This window comes from Lacerta agilis, chromosome 15 (genome assembly GCF_009819535.1).
Source record: "Lacerta agilis isolate rLacAgi1 chromosome 15, rLacAgi1.pri, whole genome shotgun sequence".
NCBI lineage: Eukaryota > Metazoa > Chordata > Lepidosauria > Squamata > Lacertidae > Lacerta > Lacerta agilis.
This window is the reverse complement of record NC_046326.1, coordinates 39,928,955-39,951,208: the sequence shown is the minus strand read 5'-3', so window position 1 is coordinate 39,951,208 and position 22,254 is coordinate 39,928,955. Positions and strand designations below refer to the sequence as shown.

General features: G+C 42.5%; 1 protein-coding gene across 1 annotated transcript in view; it reads left to right on the top strand.

Annotated features, from left to right (window-relative positions):
- The window catches only part of PPM1E (protein phosphatase, Mg2+/Mn2+ dependent 1E), a 92,146-nt gene extending 70,120 nt beyond the window's left edge, over positions 1-22,026 (top strand). The window contains exons 2-7 of the mRNA XM_033172484.1: positions 13,509-13,627; positions 17,029-17,228; positions 17,900-18,088; positions 18,723-18,866; positions 19,369-19,462; positions 20,754-22,026. Of these exons, the coding sequence (XP_033028375.1) occupies positions 13,509-13,627; positions 17,029-17,228; positions 17,900-18,088; positions 18,723-18,866; positions 19,369-19,462; positions 20,754-21,817 (1,810 nt within the window). The 3' untranslated portion in view covers positions 21,818-22,026. The remainder of the gene's footprint in view (positions 1-13,508; positions 13,628-17,028; positions 17,229-17,899; positions 18,089-18,722; positions 18,867-19,368; positions 19,463-20,753) is intronic.
- Positions 22,027-22,254: the final 228 nt, after the last annotated feature.

Here is a 22,254-nt window from a genome sequence, read left to right as displayed (position 1 = left end):
ATTCAATCCCCGTACATTCCATGTCATTAGCTTGAACGCCATTTTCCTTTGTTTTAATCTTCTCCTCCAGTTGCTTCTGCTTTCTTACCTTCTTCTGGGTCTTTTTCACTTGGTCCTGGTGTCCCCGGCGGTGGAAGTACTCCTGGGCGTCTGTATGAAAATGATGACTCAAGTGACGTATCTTTGAGCTCTTCCCGATGCTTGTCCAAAAATTTTTGCTTTTCAGCCAGGGATTTGATTCTTATCTTTTTCCCCTCAAATGTGAATGCCAGACCTTCTGGAAACTCCCAACTGAAGGAGATGTTATTTCTTCTTAGCTCAGCAACCAAGTCGTTGTATGGAATTCTTTTATCCAAAAAAAGTCTGGGGATGTCCTTATAAAAAATGACTTTATTCCACTGTACCACCAGGTTATTTTTGTAATGCAGATCCAGAAAGAAATCCCTGTCGTTTCTATCATGCAACACAAGCAAACAGTCACTGACTGTTTTGGTACTCTTCTTCCCTCTGGATCCTCTAGGCCCAAATCTGAAGGCCTTCACTATGCGTGCTGAAACGTTTACTTCTTCCAATTCCCAAAATGACGAAAATTCCTTCACAATATAGGCTTTCAGATCTTCTCCTTCCAGTTCTGGAAGACCCCTCAGACGGATGTTCCCCTCCCTCTGGTGGAGTTGAAGAAAAGCAAGAGACTCTTCTACAGTTCTCTGTCGTGTGCCAATTCTCTCTAAATTCTCCAAGTCTATGTTATCCAGTTTCTGTTCCACTTTTTTTATTTTTTCCTTGACCACTTTAAATTCCTCGGAATCCTTTTTCAAGGTTGTTACCTCCTGTGCTATTTTATTTATTTCATCTCTGTTCTTTCGTACGTTCTCCTCAATTTGGCCAATTGATCTCTCCAATGTGTCAGTGGAATTTTTTATATCAGCTTTTAGATCAACTTGGAGTTTTTCTATTGCAGAGTTGACTGTAGCAGTGACTGATGTACTGATTGTATTGACTGAGGCCTGCGTTTGCTTCAACCCCTCCGTCACGCTTTTAAGTCCTTCTGCTATTTCCGCAACACTAGCAGTTAATTTCTCCATCTGTTCTTGTAAAGATAGGGAAAAAGAGCCTTTTCTTTGTGAAGAGCTGGATGTTTTGGATCTAGTGCTCTCATGCATGTCCTGTGAGCTCTGCAATTGTAATCTCAAGGTCACTCCAGTTGCTGTGGTAACCGTTTCAGACATTCACAGCAGAAAGCCAACAGTCTTAAAAGTAAACACCAGGTGGCCAGCAGTTCACTTCTGAGAACAAAGAGGCTGCTGAGCCAGGAGTCCCACACAAGTCCAATAGTCAAACTTCTAGGCACAGAGTTCACAATTTTAAAGTCTTAAACTATTTTGCAGTCAAAAAGAAGTTAGTTTTTTAAGTAGCCCAAGCCAGTAACTCTATTTCCCTTGCAGTGTTACCACCAAGTCTTTATATTAAGTTATAACTGGCCACAAAATGTCTAAAATGTCTCCACTGGTAAACAGTCACTGACACAGTAGCAAGAAGAAAAAATGGCAACAATTTACTGCAGCCCGCTACCGACCCCGAATCCTAATCCTGAGGGAGAGCGGTGTCTTCTTTTGCCATATCTCCTGCTTTTAAGTCTTTAAACATCCTTAAAACAACTTTTAATCCACTTTTAAAAAGTTTGACAGAGTTCGCAAAACTTTCCCGTTAGTCGCGGCTTTGATCTTTTAGCGCTACCAAGCTCCGGCAAACAGTTCAAAGGGAGCAGGCTTCCTTTTAACTTTTCTCTGTAAGTTATTGTTCTTCAAAGTTCCAAATCAGTTCGAAAGTTTTACTTACAGAGTTTCTTTTGAAGTTTCTAGGTAGGAAGTGTCGGGTGCTCGAGTCTGGCGGGATCGCTGCTTTGATCCTCCGAAGGCAGCCGCCTCTTCAGTCCCGTACCGGGGCTCCGCTCGCCTGATTTTCCCCCTTACGAGGGTCGATCAGGAGCGGAGACGGCACGTCTGGGACCCACGAGGCAAACGGTCCACGGGACGCTCTTCCCGTGGCTTTAAGGGACCCGTGGCGCAGGCACGGTAATCCCTAAAGCCTTGCGGAGGACGGAGCCGTCGGACTCCCGTCCGCCATTGACCGGCACCAAACCGGAAGTTCCACTTTGACGTGCTTTTGAATTGCTAGGTTGGCAGGAGCAGGGACCAAGCACCTCCTAAATCTCTAGCAGTCACTAATAAGGCCAGCAGTTTTTGAAATGCCATGTTTGAATGATGTCTAGCCAAACTTATGATTACATTTTGATGTGTTAATTTTTTGATACATGGTCAGGCAAAGGAATCAATGACATAAGCTTTTATTATAGTATTAATGTATCTTATGTGGACAGCAAACAAAGAGCACTATATTTCTGTTTTGTTTCTGGTTTTTTAAAGGCATTTGAACTTTTTCGGATTACGGGATAATTTACTCAATTCATTTTTGTTTTATAATTTTTTGGTAATCTTCCTCCTGCTTGGTAAGATGAAGCCTTCTTGCAGGCCCGCATTACTTCTGAATTCTTAAATGGGATATTTCCTTGATGTTTTCTAGGCATTACATTAAATGTTGTTTATTGGGGGGAAAAGTATAAGGCAAGCCACAATGTGGCCTTCTTCCAGCCTAAACTCCATATACCTCTTTTATGCCTAACAAAGAAAATGGATGTTTAGATCACACATTAAGTGAAATGAAATGTCTCCTGGACCAGCTGATGTCCAAAATAGAGGTTGGATGTTGCTGGACCACTCCTCTCATCATCCCTGGGTGTGGCCATGCTGGTTGGGGTTGATAAGAGAGCTATAGTTCCACAACATCTGGAAGAGCACAGTTTCCCCATCCCTGCATTGTGAGGTCAAGTTAAATGATGGGGGAAAGAATACTTTTGGTATAGATCACTGGATTTTTATATTAGATTTTGTACTTCTGGTGATAAATAGTGTTATGCTTAGAAGCTGGAACATGTTGGGATCTTTCTATGTTTTTAGACATTGTGACTGTCCAACCCTGTTTTGGCTGGGCTTTGCTATATAGGGACTATACAACTTTTAATTGTTTTACCTATAATTTTGTTTTATTCCTTTTGTAAACCACTTTGAGGGTTTGGTTTTTTTTTCACAGTAAAGCAGTGTAAAAAATTTATGAAAAAATAATTTATGCTGCAAACTACCTGTAATCTTCAGATGAAGGACAGTTTATAAATTCAATAAATAAATCAAGCAAGCAGCTGTGAAGGAATTGGGGTGTGGGGTCAGGGTAGAAGTATGAGAGTCTCCATCTCATGTTATAGCATTCTTTGTAGGTGAGGGAGAATATTTCACAAACTTATTGTAAGGCTTTTCTTCATTTTCATCAAGTAGGTAGCCTGTGATTGCCAGGAATTTTATAACCTCATTTATGCCATCTCACAAAATGGAAAAAGAAGAAGAAATGAAAATCTGATAGCAGCTTGTGAAGGACACATGCTGTTCCTATAAAAGAGCACTCTTATTCGCTACATTTAACTGTAGAGTCATTGGACTATCTTCCCAGATCACAGCCTCTATGAATGTTCCATCAAACAAAGGGAAGAGTCTGATGGCACAAAACAAACACATTTCTGTCCACAGTCTGATGCACACAATTGGCTGCTTCATTGCAGTTACTGAAAACAATACAGTACAGTGGTACCTCGAGTTACAGACGCTTCAGGTTACAGACTCCGCTACCCCAGAAATAGTACCTCGGGTTAAGAACTTTGCTTCAGGATGGGAAAAGAAATCGCGCAGCGGCGTGGCAGCAGCGGGAGGCCCCATTAGCTAAAGTGGTACCTCAGGTTAAGAACAGTTTCAGGTTAAGAACGGACCTCCAGAAAGAATTAAGTTCTTAAACAGAGGTACCACTGTATTATCTAAGAGAGGGTGATTGGCTGGGAATTGCACTGTCACAAAAAGCAGCTCCACCCATCCCTGGAGTGGATTATCATTTCTCTTTAAATGAAGTTTTAAGAACTAAGTGTGACAAAGAAACATTTAAATGAATGAAACTAAGTTATGCTTGAAAAAATACTTTTAAAAAGGTAGAAAGCCACCTAAAGTTTGTGGATGAGCATGACGGAATCTTCAGATGAGTGTCTGAATCTCTGATAAGTATGTCAGATGCATTGTAAAGCTGTGGGGAAGTCATGGAAGAAGAAACAGTAGCAAGTCACGTGAATGCAACCTCTGCCTTCTTTTCTTCGTAACATAGGGTTTTTTTCATTTTCACATTTAAGCTGTTTAACATGGTTGCATTAAGATATATTTTTGTTTAGATCAGAGCATATATGCAACAATCACATAAAATTAAAAATAAACAAAATAGACACTCAGATAACGATTTATGAATATATGAACAAAGTTGTGTCAAAGTGTACTAAATTTATTAGTTATATCAGATATGAAATGATTTATAGTAATGTGTATTGCTTCGATTGGTGATCAAAAGTAAAAGGTATTTTGTATCAAAAACAATTAGAATTTATAGGTATTTATAGGAAGGGGGAGAAGGAAAAATATGTACTTCACACACACCAGACTGTGCTGTAAACTATGGGTACATTTCTACCATATGCCTTGTTATTTGTGTAATCAATAAAGTCACACCAGACTGCATAAAAATTGTCATTTTCTTTTGGCCTCTTGCAACTTTTAGGTTTTGTGTCAGTTTTTCCAATAATGGTGTTTGCCTTAGTCATCTGTTTTCTAATGTCAGGGCATTTTGTAGAATGGAAGTTCCAGTCCTAACCACTGAGGTTTACTGAATCACATGTGTGTTAAAAATCTCAAGACATTTTACACGCAACACTAGACATTGATTGGTTGGTTGTTTGGTTGAATTTACACTGGTGCATATGTGCATACAGTTTTTTAGAAATCCTATTTTACTAAATTTCTAGATCATCCATCAGGGCAGTTTACAATATTAAGACAAAATAAATAAACCAATTAATATAACAAAACAGTTAAAATGATAATGCCTTCAGAAGAGACCTTGCTTCAAGTGGCCCTACCTTGTAAAATTACACTATGTAGTTTTATGTGGCTGTGTTTTGCTTTTATTGTGCTGCTGTATGTTTTAATTATTTGTAACCCAACCCCCCACCACCACCACTTGAAAGTCCATTGTTGGTCTGAGATGGAATAATATAAAATTAGAGGCATATATGTGCAAAGACTGTAAATATTATAAGCTAATAAGAAGTCATGCAACATTCAGTGGTTTTTATATTAGATCAGTTTCCTGCAGCAATTGCTGAAAAGACAGGTTAATATTGCATTTTAACTGGGCACTCTCTATTCCATTAACACTTTACAGACACTTTCTTTCCCTGAAACGTATTTTATTTGGCATCCTTTTGCTGTCTAAACACTGTCCGTTCAAATGCAGTTAAAGGTAAAGGGACCCCTGACCATTAGGTCCAGTCGTGTCTGACTCTGGGGTTACGGCACTCATCTCATGTTACTGGCTGAGGGAGCCGGCGTACAGCTTCCAGGTCATGTGGCCAGCATGACTAAGCCGCTTCTGGCAAACCAGAGCAGTGCACGGAAACACCATTTACCTTCCCGCTGGAGCGGTACCTATTTATCTACTTGCACTTTGACGTGCTTTTGAACTGCTAGGTTGGCAGAAGCAGGGACCGAGAAACGGGAGCTCACCCCGTCACGGGGATTCGAACCGCCGACCTTCTGATCAGCAAGCCCTAGGCTCTGTGGTTTCACCCACAGCGCCACCCGCATCCCTTTGGAGTTACATAACATTTAAAAAGACAAATCTGCTTTCTTTTTCTTCTCTATGTATACAGTAGCTCTGATTTCACTGTGTGTCAGAAATAAGCACTCTCTGATTTTGCCAGCACTGTGGGGCTTAAAAATAACAACCAGAGCTTTCACCTGCTGTGGAAAAACCACTAGCCAGCCATAGGTTAGATCAGATCAGTGTGCTAGCAAGCGGGGGAAGTTGGTGTGTGCAGATTGAGAGGAGAATCTTCAGTGACACCTCCGCCAAGAATAGCACACTCTTGGCATCCCTTATGTGCACCAGTAATCCGTTCAAAGCTCTACAGGCTGCTTATCAAGGATGGATGCTCCTCTCTCTGGCTGTCTCTGTGCCAAGCATCTTTGAATAACACAACCTCTAGCACTAAGGAAAGACCCAGAATCCTCACTGGTACCGTGCCTCTTTTAGAAAGGCACAGAATGCACACTTAAATGCTAGAACTGTGGACAAAGTCATTTTTATTAGTTGGTTTATCTTCTCTAGCTTTATTAAAAGTACCGGTACTTGCATCTTAACAGAATCACAATAAAGTTGCATTTTCTAAGGTATGGAAGGAAGTTCAGTAACCTTTAACATAATAAGAGCTCCTGCTTGTTTGTTGGGAGGAACATCCATCTTTAATATTTTATTGTGTTTTGTATATACGGAAGAGGAAATGTCATGGGTTGAGGTGCAACAGAAACTGAGAAGCTTTTAGGAGTTCTGAGTTTTTCTTACTAATTTTTAAAGTTTTATTAATGTGCTCAACAACAAAAATTACACACCCTTGCACACAGAAAAAATATGTGTGAGGGAAAAATACAAAAACAATATAATAAGCAACCACTCCATACCTCTTGGACTTGTTACATCTATAATCTTTACATTAACCTTATTTATACACTTAATAACAATCCCTCTCTCTCTCTCTCCATACACATACACATACACACACACACACACACACACACACACACATTCTTAAAAATATATATTATGTCCTATGGTAAAAACCTTATAAAAATCAAAGTTGTCAAATCATTCAGTTGCAGAGATGAATCACAGGAAATACATTTGTTCAAAACATTGCTTTGTTGTTTTAATGATCTCCATATTTTCAGGATGGCAGGGGATGCTGAGGATGGTAGATTTTGCGTATCTTTCTTATAAAGTGTATTCTGCACTCTACTATTTATTTCTTAGAAGTGATTGGTTTGTCATCAGAGCAGTGAAGAAAGAAAGAATCAGTCCTATATAGTAGATCTTGAAAAATAGTTGAGGTGATACAGGAAATATTAGAAGCACTGAAATATGTAAAGTACATGAAAGGTAACAGAAGCAAATATTGAGTTTACTGGTAGCTGCAAGACCAGGTATGGGAAAGCCCAATCTGCTCCATGAAAGCATGAATGCTTGCAGAAAGTTTGGTGCTTAAACTGTCAAACCTTATAAACTTACAGTGTCACAAATCACTAGTTAAGTTTTTAACTCTTTTGATTATTCAATTTCTACATTACTTAATATATTCAAAATATCTCTAAGCAGTGTACAAAAAACTGAAGCAGCAAATATTATTATTATTATTATTATTATTATTATTATTATTATTCCCCGCCCATCTGGCTGGGCCTCCCCAACACTCTTGGCAGCTTCCAACAAAATATTAAAATACAATAATTCATCAAACATTAAAAGCTTCCCTAAACAGGGCTGCCTTCAGATGTCTTTTAAAAGTCTGGTAGTTGTTGTTCTCTTTGACATCTGGTGGGAGGCTGTTCCACAGGGCGGGTGCCACTACCAAGAAGGCCCTCTGCCTGGTTCCCTGTAACGTGGCTTCTCGCAGTGAGGGAACCCCCAGAAGGCCCTCGGCGCTGGAACTCAGTGTCCGGGTAGATTGATGGGGGTGGAGGGTGGAGATAACTTAAACAAAGTATTACAAAAATACACAGGTACATCCACCCAATCCAAATAACTTTATTGTACTAGCCATTGACCATGACAAATTTGAATCAAAAATAAATACAAGCAAAAGGGGTGTTGTGCTATTTAGATCTCTGCATCTCCCTTGCAGTTCACTGCTATATTGTCAAGGGTCTTCTTTCTGATCTTTTTGGCCTCCAAAGCAAAAAGGCCAACTTTATGAGTCACTGAAACATTTACATCACTAAGAAGCCATAGGACCTTCTCTGCCAGGGAGAGACATCTTTCCTGTATGGATGGTAAGGTGAGAAATCACCTCCTGCAGTTGCCCACATATACAGAGTCTGTCTTCGTATGGTACCCTGTTAATATCATCCATCTAGGACGGTGGAGGGCATAGCTTGAAAATGAAGCTTAGTAAAAGCAAATCTTAAGTGAGGCTGGCTGGAGATTCAACAGGTAACTGGCTCTAAAATGGACCGTTTTTAGAAAGGGGAACCAAGGAGAGCATTTAGAGGATTTGATTGCTTACAGTTCACATCATGATTCTGTCCAGTGGCACCAATCCTTTAACTGGCGTTTGTCTGTGGGTATAATCTCTAGCTTATGGAAATAATAAGAGTTCAAATAACATTGGGTGTTACATTTCCAGCATTGGCTGTTCTCCAATTCCACATAGCACAGGGCTGGCGAGAGCTTGCAAGGCATGGAGGACAGTCTTTTTAGGTAATTAAATCTGGTGCAATCAGCTCTTGCGGTTAACATTGGCCATCCAGCTTCCGTGTGTAAGAGTGCAGCTGCCGTTCCCTTCGGTAGGGTAAACAGTCTCTTGATAAATTAGTTTTGCACCATTTCTAACCCTTTAATAGCACTCTCATCCTCGCCCCAGATTTCAACTCCATAAAGCATTTGAAGGATCACTTTACTGCCAAATATTTTTCTGCCCTTCGTGAAGTAAAACTTCATCAGAGCCCACATCTCTCTCTTCCATATAAAATGCGAAATAAAAATGTTACATTAATACAAAATTACTAATACATATAAATCAGTATCAGCTCATTTTCCTTCAGACACACCCTTGCTCTCAGCCTCCGGCTCTGGGTTCTCACCCAGGGTCCAAACAAACTCTCAGCTCACCTACAGAAGTCTCACAATGAGAAGAGTTCCTAAAACAGCAGACATCACTCTAGACTTGCTTTTTATTGGCAGGCCCAAGGTGGATGGTACTTGCTCAGGCTGCCCACAGCTGTATCCCATTTAGCTGCACTCTTCACATCCATTTCCAGGTACAACAGGTTTGTTGAGTTTCCCAAGGGGTCCAAATGATGGGAAAAGGGCCCTCCTCTACTCACAACTCTTTCTTCATCCTCTGTCATTCATCTTCCTCAAGCTGCTTTTGAGACCATAGAAGTTCACTCGTGTTTAAATGTAAAGAATCAGCTCAATATCAAATACTGTAGATAATTGTTTTAACTTGTTGTATTAGATTCCATAAATAAGTCGCACTCAGACTCCAGCACCTGCCCTTCATGCAGAGGTAGGCTGGCTCTTGATTAAAAGGGAGGCTACATGTGGCATTGGAATTTCATAAACATATTATATGTTATCAGATGAATGGCTGGTAAAACAGGCATATATTTCCTCAAGTAGAATGTAAAACCAAAGTGGAGAATATAAAGGTACAACAGCAACAATTTAAATTATCTCATTGCTACTGCCTTTTTTAAAAACCAGTTGATTTAAAGTTCGTTTTCCAACCAAATAACACTGCAAAACATGTTAAACATGTACTTTGCAAACCGTACATCACTGAGGACTAATTTTACACCTGACATTTTGCCTTTAGTTTAAGAAATAAAGCATGGGCAACGTTGTATGGGGATTATGTTTGTGTCTATTTTTACATTGTGTTCAGGAGCATCACACAGACTGAAACAATGAAAATACATTTCCTGATACTAGTTTGAGGTTAACTGATATTAAGTCCAGAATAGTACTGGGGGTACTGAATTGCATGGTTGTATTTCAAAGTAATAGAGTGACATCTCCTCCATTGTTTAGCTGTCAGAGTCTTGTCTAGTCTTGGCTTGCAGCACACAGCAATCCAGTTAAGGTTCCTTAACAAAAGCCTCTGGAAAGAGATTCCAATGGTTACTAGTCAGAAGCAGAGGGACTGGCCCAGCTGATCACTTCCCTGCTTGCACTGCAGTCCTGGAAAGCCTCTCTAAGAAGATTTGCAATGTACAGATGTCAAAGGCAATTAATTCTGTGGCCGTCTGCTGGTACTATTATAAGAACATATCCTGATGCAGGAAGGGGAGCTTTCCTGGAGATTTCCCCCCTTTATCTTGCCCATCAAAATTGTCAAATGACTGTTTTATGAGTTTGGTGGTTTGGTAACTTTGGTATTAAATTTAGAACAGAAATAGAACTGTATAGAATAAGTGTTTTTATAGAGATCTCTTCCACACTCTCTGATGTTACATGGAGCCATTAGCACAGACAAATGTAATAAGGTGACACAAGCCTGTTTCAGACTGTTTCCCTCTAAAGTTAATTGATGGAAGCTGCCTGCCTTCCAGTTCAGTGGCGTTATTCCCAGGAGTACAGGAGTGCAGCTGTGGGTGTTGTGCCAAGTGCTTGCATTGCCAAAGAGTCAGAAGAATATACTTCCAAAACCATCTAATTTATCTAATAACATCCTGAGTAGCTTTTGTTGAGGCCAGCATTGTCAGAGTATTAGCTCGATATTTTGGCTTAGATACAAGTGTGCAAGCTTCACAGGTGTGGACTAAGCAGACCCACATAGGTAGCTATTGGCAAAACCCAGTCACTTGCATCTTAATGGTTATCTTCTGGTAATGCTAATGGAAAACACACTTAAAATCAAACGTTTGCCAGAAAGGAGAGAACAGAGGGACAGGCAAGAGCAAGCAGGGATGAATGAGAGAAAATGTAGCATGTTTAGATTTAATTGCAGTTGAGGATAGCTAGCTGTGGGTATAATCAAGGGATACCATAATTAAAAAGTTGGGATTTTGTGGGCTGCTTCGAAGAAAGAGAGACTAATGGAGAAGACTTCACACAAGAGGGAATGGAATCGGGTCATTAAAACCTTGTTCCGTTTTGTATTTTTTATAATCAGGTTTTGTTACTTTAGTACGAAAGCCACCCGGGATGTGTGTATGTGCACACACACACACACAACACACACACGACTTAATTTCTACATTCAGATTTCATAACTTGGCTTGCATTACATCAGATTTGTGGTTGGGTGGCTACATATATTTATTTATTGTTTTGTTGGTTTATTTGTAGCCCTTTTCTCTATCACAGTTCTTAACACAGCATGCATGAGATGAAATAGCAACAAACTGTGATAGTTTTCAGGGACACGGGAGTTCATTGTAAATATGCACACACAGATACACCTCAGATAAATAAAGCGATTCATTTTATAAATCTGTGATTGCATTTTGAGCATGCTGGAAATGAGCTGGGAAGAGCATGTCAGAGTGCATTCATTTTTGCTGATGGATGTGGAGAGCCAGCATCTTGCTGTGTGCTAAATGGTATCCAAGGATTTGCCTAGTGCCAGGAAAAACCAACCCAAAGACTCTGTAATATCCCATGCTAGTCGTGCTTCATTAGCGTGCGTATTACTGAGCTTTGAAGTCACTGCGTGGGTAGTCGGCACAACTGCTGATGCTGAGAAAAGGCTCATGTTGATGGCATTTAAGTTAAAGGGCTAGAACTTGACTCTTGACAGGATATCATTTGGTGGATATTGTTGGTGTTTTATTTTTAACCCTATGTTTAAGTCCCATATTTTGTCATGTATAGGACGAGGTTTTTGCTAAATAAAAAAAAGTAAACAATTGGGGGTCGTCTTGTACACGGAACATGGGCATCCAGGGGGATTTTTTAAACATTTAAGCAGATGTCTGGGATTTTGGCTTGGGCGGGCTGAGGCAGCCCCTCCTACTGCCGCCTCCCCCCCCCCCCCGGCTGCATGCTGGCAACTGGCTCGTCTCCTGAAGCCCCCGATGGCTCGACCACCGGAGCAAGAGCAGCTGCCACTGCTGCTGCTGAGAGCTGCCTCAGCTACCTCTCTTTGCCCTTCGTTCCTTTCCCCCCCCTCAAACTCCCACCCTGCCCCCAGCCCGCTCACCACCTTCCTCAGCTCAGCTTGCTCTACAGCATGGCCCAGCGCAGAGTGGGTGCTGCCTTTCCCGCGGCTCTTTCTCGGCATCCTGCTTGGGAGCCTCCTTCCCCTCGCTTCCCCACAGCAGCAGCTGCCACCGAGGGGGAGCATGCTGTGCCCCAGATGCTGCCTTTGCTTCTGTACCACAGTGCACTGCATGCACCTCATGCTGGAAACTTTGAAGGCGATTGCCCAAAAAAAGATTAACTTGCCACCAAAGATCATCCAGATTTTCACTTCTATTTTAGGGTTTTGTTTTCTTAATTTTGGGTTCAAAAAAATAAGGGTACATGGAAAAATACGGTAACTTACATAAACATGAAATGCTAAAAACTGAAATAGCCGGGAGATTTAGCATATGCACTTAAGTTATAAATCTCTTTATGTAATGACACTCCAGATTTACTGTTTCAAAAGGCTGCTTGTTGGCAAAAGCAATCATCTGGGAAGCACTGTGTAAAGTGGCTTCATAATGGGACTAAGAAGGGTTGTAGCTCAATGGTAGTGCACCTACATTGTGCCAGATTCAATCCTCAGAATATCCAAATAGGGCTGGGAAAGACTTCCTGTCCAAATTCCAGTACTGAGTGAAATGCACCAATGACCTGACTCAGCATATGACAGCTTCAAATGTTCCTAATGGGTGCAAAGTCAAGGTTGTTACTACTCAAGAGTGTAAGGTGTCAGGGTAGGGGTGGGTTACTGAGCTCTAAGACATTTGGACAGATAATTTTTCTATCTTACCACAACCCCTGTTTCAATTTCCATGTTGTTGCTAGTAGGGAAAACTTGTGTTTAGGCTGCAAAGTGTTATACACCATAATAAATAAGATATGTACTTTGTGCAGATTTGTGCAGAGTTGTACTTGTAGCAATGTTGGGATCTTTCTAGTAGGTCCACGTCTACCTCTAAGCAGATTGGAACATATGGCAGATATTACTCCAAGGGAAAGATCGCAGTAAATAGATGTGCATACGCTGAGGATGACATTTAATGCTTAGAATCAGTAGTGGAGTATTCAAATTGCCCCACATTTATTATTACAGCCTTAATACTTATTATAACCCTGTTAATTCAGTATTGAAATTAGTAGTAGTATCCAAATACTTGCAGGTGGGATTGCTGAAAAAATAGTGGTTTGCCTAGTGGCCACCTAGTGCATTAAAAGCAACTGAGTTTTGCATTGTGGACTTGCTGGTTGACATCTCAGAGTCTTGGACACCCTTCTCCACTAGATCTCATTTGTCCATGCCAGTAACACCAGAAAGAAAAAAGCATGCTATTGATTGAGCTCTGCAGCAGATTATGTGGCGCTTTTTGGGAGGGTAACCAAGATAGCAAGCTGATCAATGCAGCCTTTAAAAAGAAAAAGAGCAGCCCTTAAGGTCCAACTTTTTCTTTCAAAGTTCTTCTTAGAAAAGATGAGACAAAGGACTAGTGCTATTTGTTTTCGGTTTTGGGGCAAAATTTACCTTCTTATTTTAGTTAGTATTGTCCTGTGGTTCTGTGTTGTGGAACTTGCCAATTACCTTATTAGCAGAAAAATGATTTTCCCAATTCTTTTTTCTCTTCCAGTAATTGCCCTTCATTTTTGGCGGCTGCTTTAGCCCGTGCGACAGCTGATGAAGTCCTCCAGAGTGATCTTTCGGCACATTACTTGCCCAAGCATGAGGATAGCCCCGATGGGATCATACGTAAGTGCCTTATATACAGTATCTTTTTGTAAAGCACTTTGAGGTTTTTGCAATCGAGTAGTGTATAAATTTTATGAAATAAATAAAATCCCAGAATATGATGAAATGTCAGTCCATCTGCTTAATTATCAACCCCAAGTCTCTCCACTCCTTTTTGTTATGATGCCATGGAGCATGATGCTTAAATTGCTCCCCCCCGCCCCCGCCAAGAACAGGAACAGCATTGCAAACAGAATCCTCTGACTTGCATCTTACCTTTGGTCAGTTGTTTATGGGGTAGCATCCATTGTGACTACCGTATTTCAGGAGCCCTGTCCTAGGCTCTTCTAAGCGATATTGTGTTTCTTCATTTTTCACACATTATCCTCCTCTCACCTCCCCAGAAAATTCATTGTTGTTGTGACATTTGCAACACAATGTCTTTCTTTTTAAAGCCAATCTTTTAAAAAGCAAAATAAACTTTCCCTTTTTACTTGTTTGTATTTATGATGCAGCAAAACTTTCCATCCTCCAGCTATATGCTGTAATTCATTCTGGGTTGTGCTGACTAAGCTCCCTCTGTGGGCTCCCCAGAACGCTTGTTACAATGAAAGATAGCATCTCATAGGAGAAGCTGACAGGGTGTTTGTTGTTCAGCCTGGAAAATATATTGTCATCCTTCCCTCCTTTGCATTTGCTTAAAATATAAAAAATAAAATAAAAAATCGTAGGTCTTTCTGCCTTTCCCTATACTGTGCAGGTGAATGAAGCAGATTTGTCATTGTTCTGGCTGAGCAGCCCTCATTAGTTCCAAATTGAGATCTGTTAAAACTTGCATAAATATTTGACAGTCTCCAAGGAAATGTTGACATTTTTCAAACTAATCATTCTACACAGAATATTTGAGAGAGCTGGAAATTCCTTGCAGCTGCCCTATTTAGAATGTCTTTAAACTTGTAATGTACAGAGCCCAACACACAAATATATCAATTAGCAGAATGAGAACATGGGTCAGCACCAGTGACTCTGTGGCAGAATCATATGCAGAGGGCAGTGGTTCAGATACAGGGTTGAGCAGGCTGGGATTTCATATCCCCATTGGCATACAGCTTCTTGGTGACTTAAGGCAAGCTGTGAGCCTTAATTTCCAATTTGTATGTTGTAAATAAGTCCTGCTTTGTTTTGAGAAGAGGAACTCAGAAGCATTTCTGCATTATAAATGTATGGTGATTCCATAAATTACTTAAGCTAGTTGCTAAAATACAAAAATGATTCTTAAAGAATGGGAGGTTCTTAGGAGGACTACCCAAAGCTTGTCCTAAAGACTAAGCAAGTTACCATGTGGCTTTTTCTGAAAGCCTTGACCTTCCTTCAGTGGCAGAGAGCAGGCGGGGGCAGGGCTGGCGCGTGTCCTGGGGGTGTGGCGCTCAGTGTGCCGGGGGGGGGGGCAGCAGCAATGGCACCCTGCCGGGATCGCACTGCCAGGGGCGGTGCGTTCCCCCCGCACTCCTCTTCCTCCGCCAGTGCCTTCCTCTCCTCCTTCGATGGCTGAAAGTTATACAAGTCTCACTTGAATTAATGATGGCATAATCACAATGCTTGTTTCATATTGATTTTTATACTTTATATTATATTTATGTTGAGCTCAAGAAATATTCAGCTAGCATAATGAACTCATCCGCTTTCAGTTGCAAACAGCCGCATAAGCACCCCAGCAGCTTTGAATTTTGGTATGTCAAAAGAATATGCAAATCTACCATTGGAAATGGGTCACAAATTTGCTTTCCTTCCTTCACATGTCCCGTTTTGCAGCAATTGTCAGCTAGCCAATTGCCATTGTTGGGTAAAATGGCTGGGCCTGGTCTCCCACTGTAACTGATGCAATTAAGCAGCACTTCCAGCCCTGATGGTTCCCAGGCAGCAGGGGGAAGATGAAATGGTGCATGACATAGGCAGGATGGCAGCTGACTCAGCCCTACCTTGGCACTGCAACATTAACGATTGATGAGTAATTTTCAGCTGCATGGGGGTGGATAGCCTGTTGAGGGCTCTTTAAAAAAAAATCTGAAGCAGTAATTATTGATGATGCTAACACTGTGTGTGCTATCCACAGGGGGCTGCGTTTAAAGTTTCAGCACAGCAAATGGGCACCTTCCATCAGTTTCTCCTTCAAAGGGGTTTTCTGAAATGTGCAAAGCTGCAGGACAGACTTTGCCTTTCTCCAGGGTATTGGTTGGGGAAGCTCTGCAACCAATGTGGTGTTTCACTTGTGGGACTGGCAACTGCCTAGTCTAGAGGAGCTGGCCAATCACCATGTGGTTTGCTCTGATGACTTTTGCTGTCAGAATATTCACTACCTGCTGCCAGGAAACCACATTGGGGTTGGGGCTAGAAAGTAAGGAGAATGGAAATGAGCAACTGGTTCCTCAGTGGTGACTACATTAGAGATGTATCAGGCTGGAGAGCTGCCAAGGAAGTGTGCCTGATTAACTATTTGCTTCAGGATTGGCAGACACCAGGCAGCTGGGTCTGGACAGTGTTTTGCAGCTGAGATGCAACCCAAAAGACATATTGCTAATCCTAGAAGTTCAGAATTATGTAGCAGCTGGTTAAAATGAGATTGGAAAATAAATTTGGATAAATGAACTAAGTGGCTAGAAGCAGACTTGAATCATAGTGTTTGGTTTGATAGCTCATGTTCTGACCCATCACACCAAATTGTTCATTACCCCAGCATTGTATTTGAGAGCTCACCTGTTCCATAGCTAACAAGGAATTCCGGCAGGCAAATAAGCATGCTGGCAGCGGGGTGGACTCTGTCCCTCCTCTGCAGCCACCATGGAAACATGTAATCCCCTCCCCCCCTGCTGCCCAGACTACTACTTTTTTGGACTTATTTACAAAGCTAGATTAGAGGTTACTTCAGTCAAGTGACAAAGGCATGCAGTTTTTCCTGGCTACTTTTGGTGGATAAATCATGCCTACTTAAGGTTCACTTTAAGAATGTGAAAGCACAACAGAAGGTAGACTATGCAAATACTGCCGGGGACCTCACTAGTTGTGTGAAGGGATCTCTGCATACAATCTGCAGAGTGGCACTGGCAATTAGTATGCAGTTTTGTTTGCTACAAGCATGTGACAATGTGACATAGTTTCGATACATTTGAAAATTTCAATAAAACATAAGACAGAAAAGAGGCTATCCATTTAGGGGTGAGGAACCTGGGGTCCTCCGGGTGTTGCTGGACTACGTTTCCCTCCTGCTCTGACCCTGGAGCCATGCTGCTGGGAGTCCATCAATATCGGGGGGGGCACAGGTTTCCCACCCCCACACTGGAAGTTCCTGGTCAGCACAATGATGCTTCTTATTTCAGCAGAGACCACATCTCCACTCTTCTCTTCTCTTGTATCTGGTCTCTTAGAGGTAGAAACAATGAAGCTGGCTCGTACAGTGTTCAGCAAACTCCATGAGGTTTGCAGCAGCTGGGTAAAGGACTTTCCCCTCCAGCAGAAGCCCCACCGTTACTACGAAACATCCATTCATGCCATTAAGAACATGCGCCGCAAGATGGAAGACAAACACGTCTGCATTCCAGACTTCAACACCCTCTTCAACCTTGAGGTAAAGAGCTTTTTGAGGAAAGGAGAATGGACGGGAGGCAGCTAGGACACAGTTATCAAACCTCAGGTGCGACAAGAGCAAACAGATCCCTGGTGTGTTCTGAGACAGAAAGAAATTGGCACTTGCTGTACCCACAGATAAGCTTAGTGATGTCGATGTAGATAAACAACTGTCCAATACTGGACAGAGAAACATCACCAAACCAGCAACCCTGTTGCAACCACTTAATCAGTTGTTGTCGGCGGCAGAATAGTCAAGTCACCTAGTTCTTTATTGAGTGTGGCTTTTGTCCCCCAACCCCAGTTAAAATGCCAACAGCTGAAGCTGTTTGCCTGTGCTACTTGATGAACATAAGAAGAGCCTGCTGGATCAGGCCATTGGGCCACCTAGTCCAGAATCCTGTTCTCAGTGGCCAGCCAGATGCCAGTGGGAAACCAGCAAGCAGGATTCAAGCACAAGAGCACTCTCCCGGTTTGTGGTTTCCAGCAACTGGTATTCAGAAACATTGCTTCCTCCAACTGTGGATGCAGAGCATTGCCATCATGGCTAGCAGCCGTTGATAGCCCTTTTCTCTATTAATTTGTCTAATCCTCTTTTAGAACTACCCAGGTTGGTGGCCTTTCTCACCTCGTTCTCAGGTGTTCGTCATATCAATGCCCTTCTATTGGCAGGATCAAGAGGAGCAGGCCTATTTTGCAGTATTTGATGGCCACGGAGGAGTGGATGCTGCCATTTATGCTTCCATCCACCTCCACGTGAACCTGGTGCACCAAGAGATGTTCCAGCATGACCCTGCAGAGGCACTGTGCAAGGCCTTCCAAGTGACGGATGAACGCTTTGTGCAGAAGGCAGCCAGAGAGGTGAATGAGCAACTTTAATTTGGGTGAGGGTGGAGGTTAATTCTGAAAAATCTGCTCAACAGTTATTTGAGACTATCTACCTTCAATGGTCTCCACTGAGGAGTGGGGATTAAAGGAGTTTGGACAAAGCTTTCTTCCTGGGGCAGCTGTTTGTGCCATTAGATCTGCAACAGGGAGCACTTCTGCAGCCAACCACAGAATAAACAATTGTTACCTGGAGCAATTTGTGGTGCAGGTTAATCTTCCAAAGGCTGTGTGTTTCAGTGCAAGGGTGTTTCAAGCTGGGGGCAAGAGTCCTCAGAGAATTACTTCCACTTTATTGGGGATATTTCACATTCTCTGCACTGTTTTAATATGCTAGCATATGCAGAGGCACAACTCAGAATTGCACATTGGTGCATTAGAGCAACTTGGTAAAATCTTTGCTTGTTACTCCATAGGCTTCAAGTATATAATAAAAATAAAAATAATAATTTTATTATTTATATGCTGCCCATCTGACAGTAAATAGTCCATCAATCCAACCACCTGCTTAGTTCACAGTCTAGCAGTTGAGATGTGTTTGAAAATGCCTGAAGCAGCCAGGCAGCTTCTGTCAGTCTATAGCAAGGCTAAGGCTCTGTTTTCTCCCTAGAGCTTGCGGTGTGGGACCACAGGTGTTGTGACGTTCATCCGAGGGAACATGCTGTATGTGGCCTGGCTGGGAGACTCCCAGGTGATGCTTGTCAGGGGGGGCCAAGCAGTGGAGCTGATGAAACCTCATAAACCAGATCGTGAGGTGAGCCTGGCCTGGGATAATGGCAGAGCGGGTGGTTCTCTAGCCCCACAGGAAGGGAAACTTGTGTGGTGGTCACTATAAAAGCATTTCTAAGCAACTTTGGATCAAATAGAACATCATAAGAACAGAAGATAAATAGTAAAACAGTATTATTTTAAAAAACAACAACCCGAAAACCAACCATAGTCAAATGGTTCAGTTTTTTGTGCCAGGAAAAGCAGAAGAAAAAGATGTGTCTTTTGAAGCAACTGATGGATGACGGCAGTCCCTCTGTACTTCTGATTTGGGCCCTGTCAGACCCTCACTGTCCGGTTGCCTACTAGCTACTGCAGTCAGCCATTAATTCAGGGCCAACATATTTCTACTTCAGAGGGAAATGGATGAAAATTGCCACAGCAAGTAAATTGTAGTGTGTGAGAGCGAGACACAGCATGCACTGAAATATTTAGGAGAATCCCCAGCATCAGCCTTTGACCAGCTTGTGTGTTCCCTTCTGGTTTAGGATGAGAAGAAGCGCATTGAGGCCCTCGGAGGCTGCGTGGTCTGGTTTGGGGCTTGGCGAGTCAATGGGAGCCTGTCTGTCTCCAGAGCCATTGGTAGGAAACTGAAATCCTGTCTTCTGGTCTTATTTTATTTTTCCTTCTTCATTTCCTTTCCTTATTAGCCCCTATGAGTTTTAGTGACTAAATATAGTTTCTAAATTGGTTGTGACTTCCCAGCCAAGGGATACTGTAATCACAGTGAAAGATCCAATGAAAACGTCTGCTCAGTATACTGTAGTAGCAAACAAGGCAAATTCAGCACTGGGAAAGGGATGTTACAGTGTTGCTATGAAAATCTGTCTTCAGACTGAACACCTCATCTCAGAATATTGTAGAGTTGGAGGAAGTACAGGAGGAAGAACACCTGTAACAAAGAGGTTGGAGCTTTTCAGTTCAGAAAGCTGGGAAGAGAAATATATGCCTTTATAAAACACTAGGCAGATGCATGGAGGAAAATATCATCAGCTGTTAGCTATATTAGTTAAAGTGGAAGCTTTCAGGAGGAGTATACCTGATGAGGGGACAAGCAGCTCCAACTTCAGAATTCCCTTGCCAAATCAGTGTGTCCATCTTGAAGTCTAGTAGTCATAATTGAGGTGTTTATTGGATTAACAGCACAAGATTATTGCACTTCCAATTAAACCAGAGTGTGACCAGATGGCTCTATAAGTAGAGGAGCAGATGCATTTTGCCAGTTGTCTCTTGAGTGGGGCACTCTCTGACTGCACCAGAGAGCATGGTGCAGGGCTCATTTGTTGCGATAAGCAGGGGCATGTCCAATGCAGGAGTTACTTGTCTTTCCACTGTCCTGGAAAGGCAGTGCTACAGCAACATCCCAGAATGTGGGGAGCTGTTACTTAGGAGAGCTGTGCTTTATGAGCAGAGTATGGGAGAAAGACAGCATGCTAAATTCAACACAAGACAAAATGGGCCTTCTATATTCAGGAATCCCCATTGAATTTGCAAGGTCCAATTTGATTTACAGCTTTCCTCTCATCCCCATAAAGCAGTGCAAATCCAAAAGTGGACCTCTTACCAAACCTGAGGTCTAAACTCCCATGAGCCAGTAGCTTAGAAAAGATGGCATTCTGAATCATCAGTCGATTCCTAGGCCTTTTAAATTTGCTCCACCTCTTCTCGTGTTTACTGGCTTTCATGCCAAATGAGAGCTAGAAGTGAGTCCCCACCCAAGAAGTTTCAAGCCCTTGTCTCCCAACCAGTGAGCATTCTGCCTTCACTATTCCAGCAGTTCAGCTGCCTTAAGCCAAGAGGTAAAGAGAATCCACTGGTCCTGACTTCACAGCTGCCTAAATCTTCTCTGGATTTCTTTACCCACCTACTCCAGGTGATGCAGAACACAAGCCATACATCTGTGGGGATGCGGACTCGGGCTCCACAGTTCTAGATGGATCGGAAGACTACCTCATTTTAGCCTGCGACGGCTTCTATGACACCGTGAACCCTGATGAAGCAGTGAAAGTGGTGGCTGACCACCTGAAGGAGAACAATGGGGATAGCAGCATGGTGGCCCACAAGTTAGTGGCTTCAGCTCGAGATGCTGGCTCCAGCGACAACATCACTGTCATTGTGGTCTTTCTCAGGGACATGAGTACGGCCGTAAGCATCAGCGAAGAGTCAGAGTGGACAGAGAACTCTTTCCAAGGTGGGCAAGAAGACAACGGCGACAATAAAGAAAACCACGGGGATTGCAAGAGGCCGTGGCCTCAGCACCAGGTCTCAGCACCTGCTGATCTAGGGTATGATGGGAGAGTGGATTCTTTCACAGACAGAACTACCTTGAGTGCAGGTTCCAGGATCAACGTGTTGGAAGACCCAGGCTATATTGACCTGAGGAAAATAGAAGCTAGCAAACTTCAGAGTGCAAAACGTCTGTCCTCAGATCAATGGTTCAGCACTTGTGAACCAAAGAGGGCAACCTTGGGTCAGGGTGTATCAGCAGAGAACGAGACAGTAGCCGACCCTGCGCCTCCTGCAGGCGGGCAGAGCAGTCTCCAGGAGCAGCTAGCCTCTCTTCCTTCTGGCTCCACAAGCCCACACGAGTACAGCATCTCCAGCAGGCTCGAAGGTGAGCACTTCAAATCTTGGGGAGGAAGAGCTTCCATTTTCTCTCCCCTTCACTTCTGTGATGCAAAGCGGTGGCAGCGACTAGCCAGACTCAAGCCCAAGCTCCACATGCTTCTCTTTGAGAACAGGCTGCTTTCCCCCACAGAAGAGTTAGCTCTGGCCGCACCTTGCAGTGCGAACAGCCGTAGAAATAAGTTGATAAGAAGCCGTCTCTGGCAGGGCTTCTCTAGTTGTTGCCGGGGTCATGGCAAGAGTATTCACCTGCTGCAAAGGCAGAGTCATTGTATACCAGACCCTGGGCTCCTCTGGAGGTGTACAAAGTAGCATGCTCCTTTGTATTCCCCTCTCCTGCCCCCCCCCCAATAGTTTAGGTTAGGCATTCACAGAATGAGGAGGAAATTTAAAAGAGTGAGCATTTCAGAACCATGTGATTGTGGAATGCACCATTCATGTAAATAGATCCTAGGAATGTGTGTTTCAGTCTAAAAAAAATAAAATAATGGCTGGTGTGCCAGTCTCTCTCTCTCTCTCTCTCTATAAGCAATGTCACATACACATTGTCTCTCTTACCCACATACGCAAACATGTATCTATAGCTTCATTTTGCTCATGGCAACTAGATACTGACAGTGACACATTGGAATAAATAGGAGAGAGATTCTTTCAAAAGAGAGATTGCCAAAAAAAAGGTGTTACCTGTTTGAGATGAGTCTGTGGAGCAATATTTTTTGAAGGATCTCGTTTATAAAACCTGCCAGTTT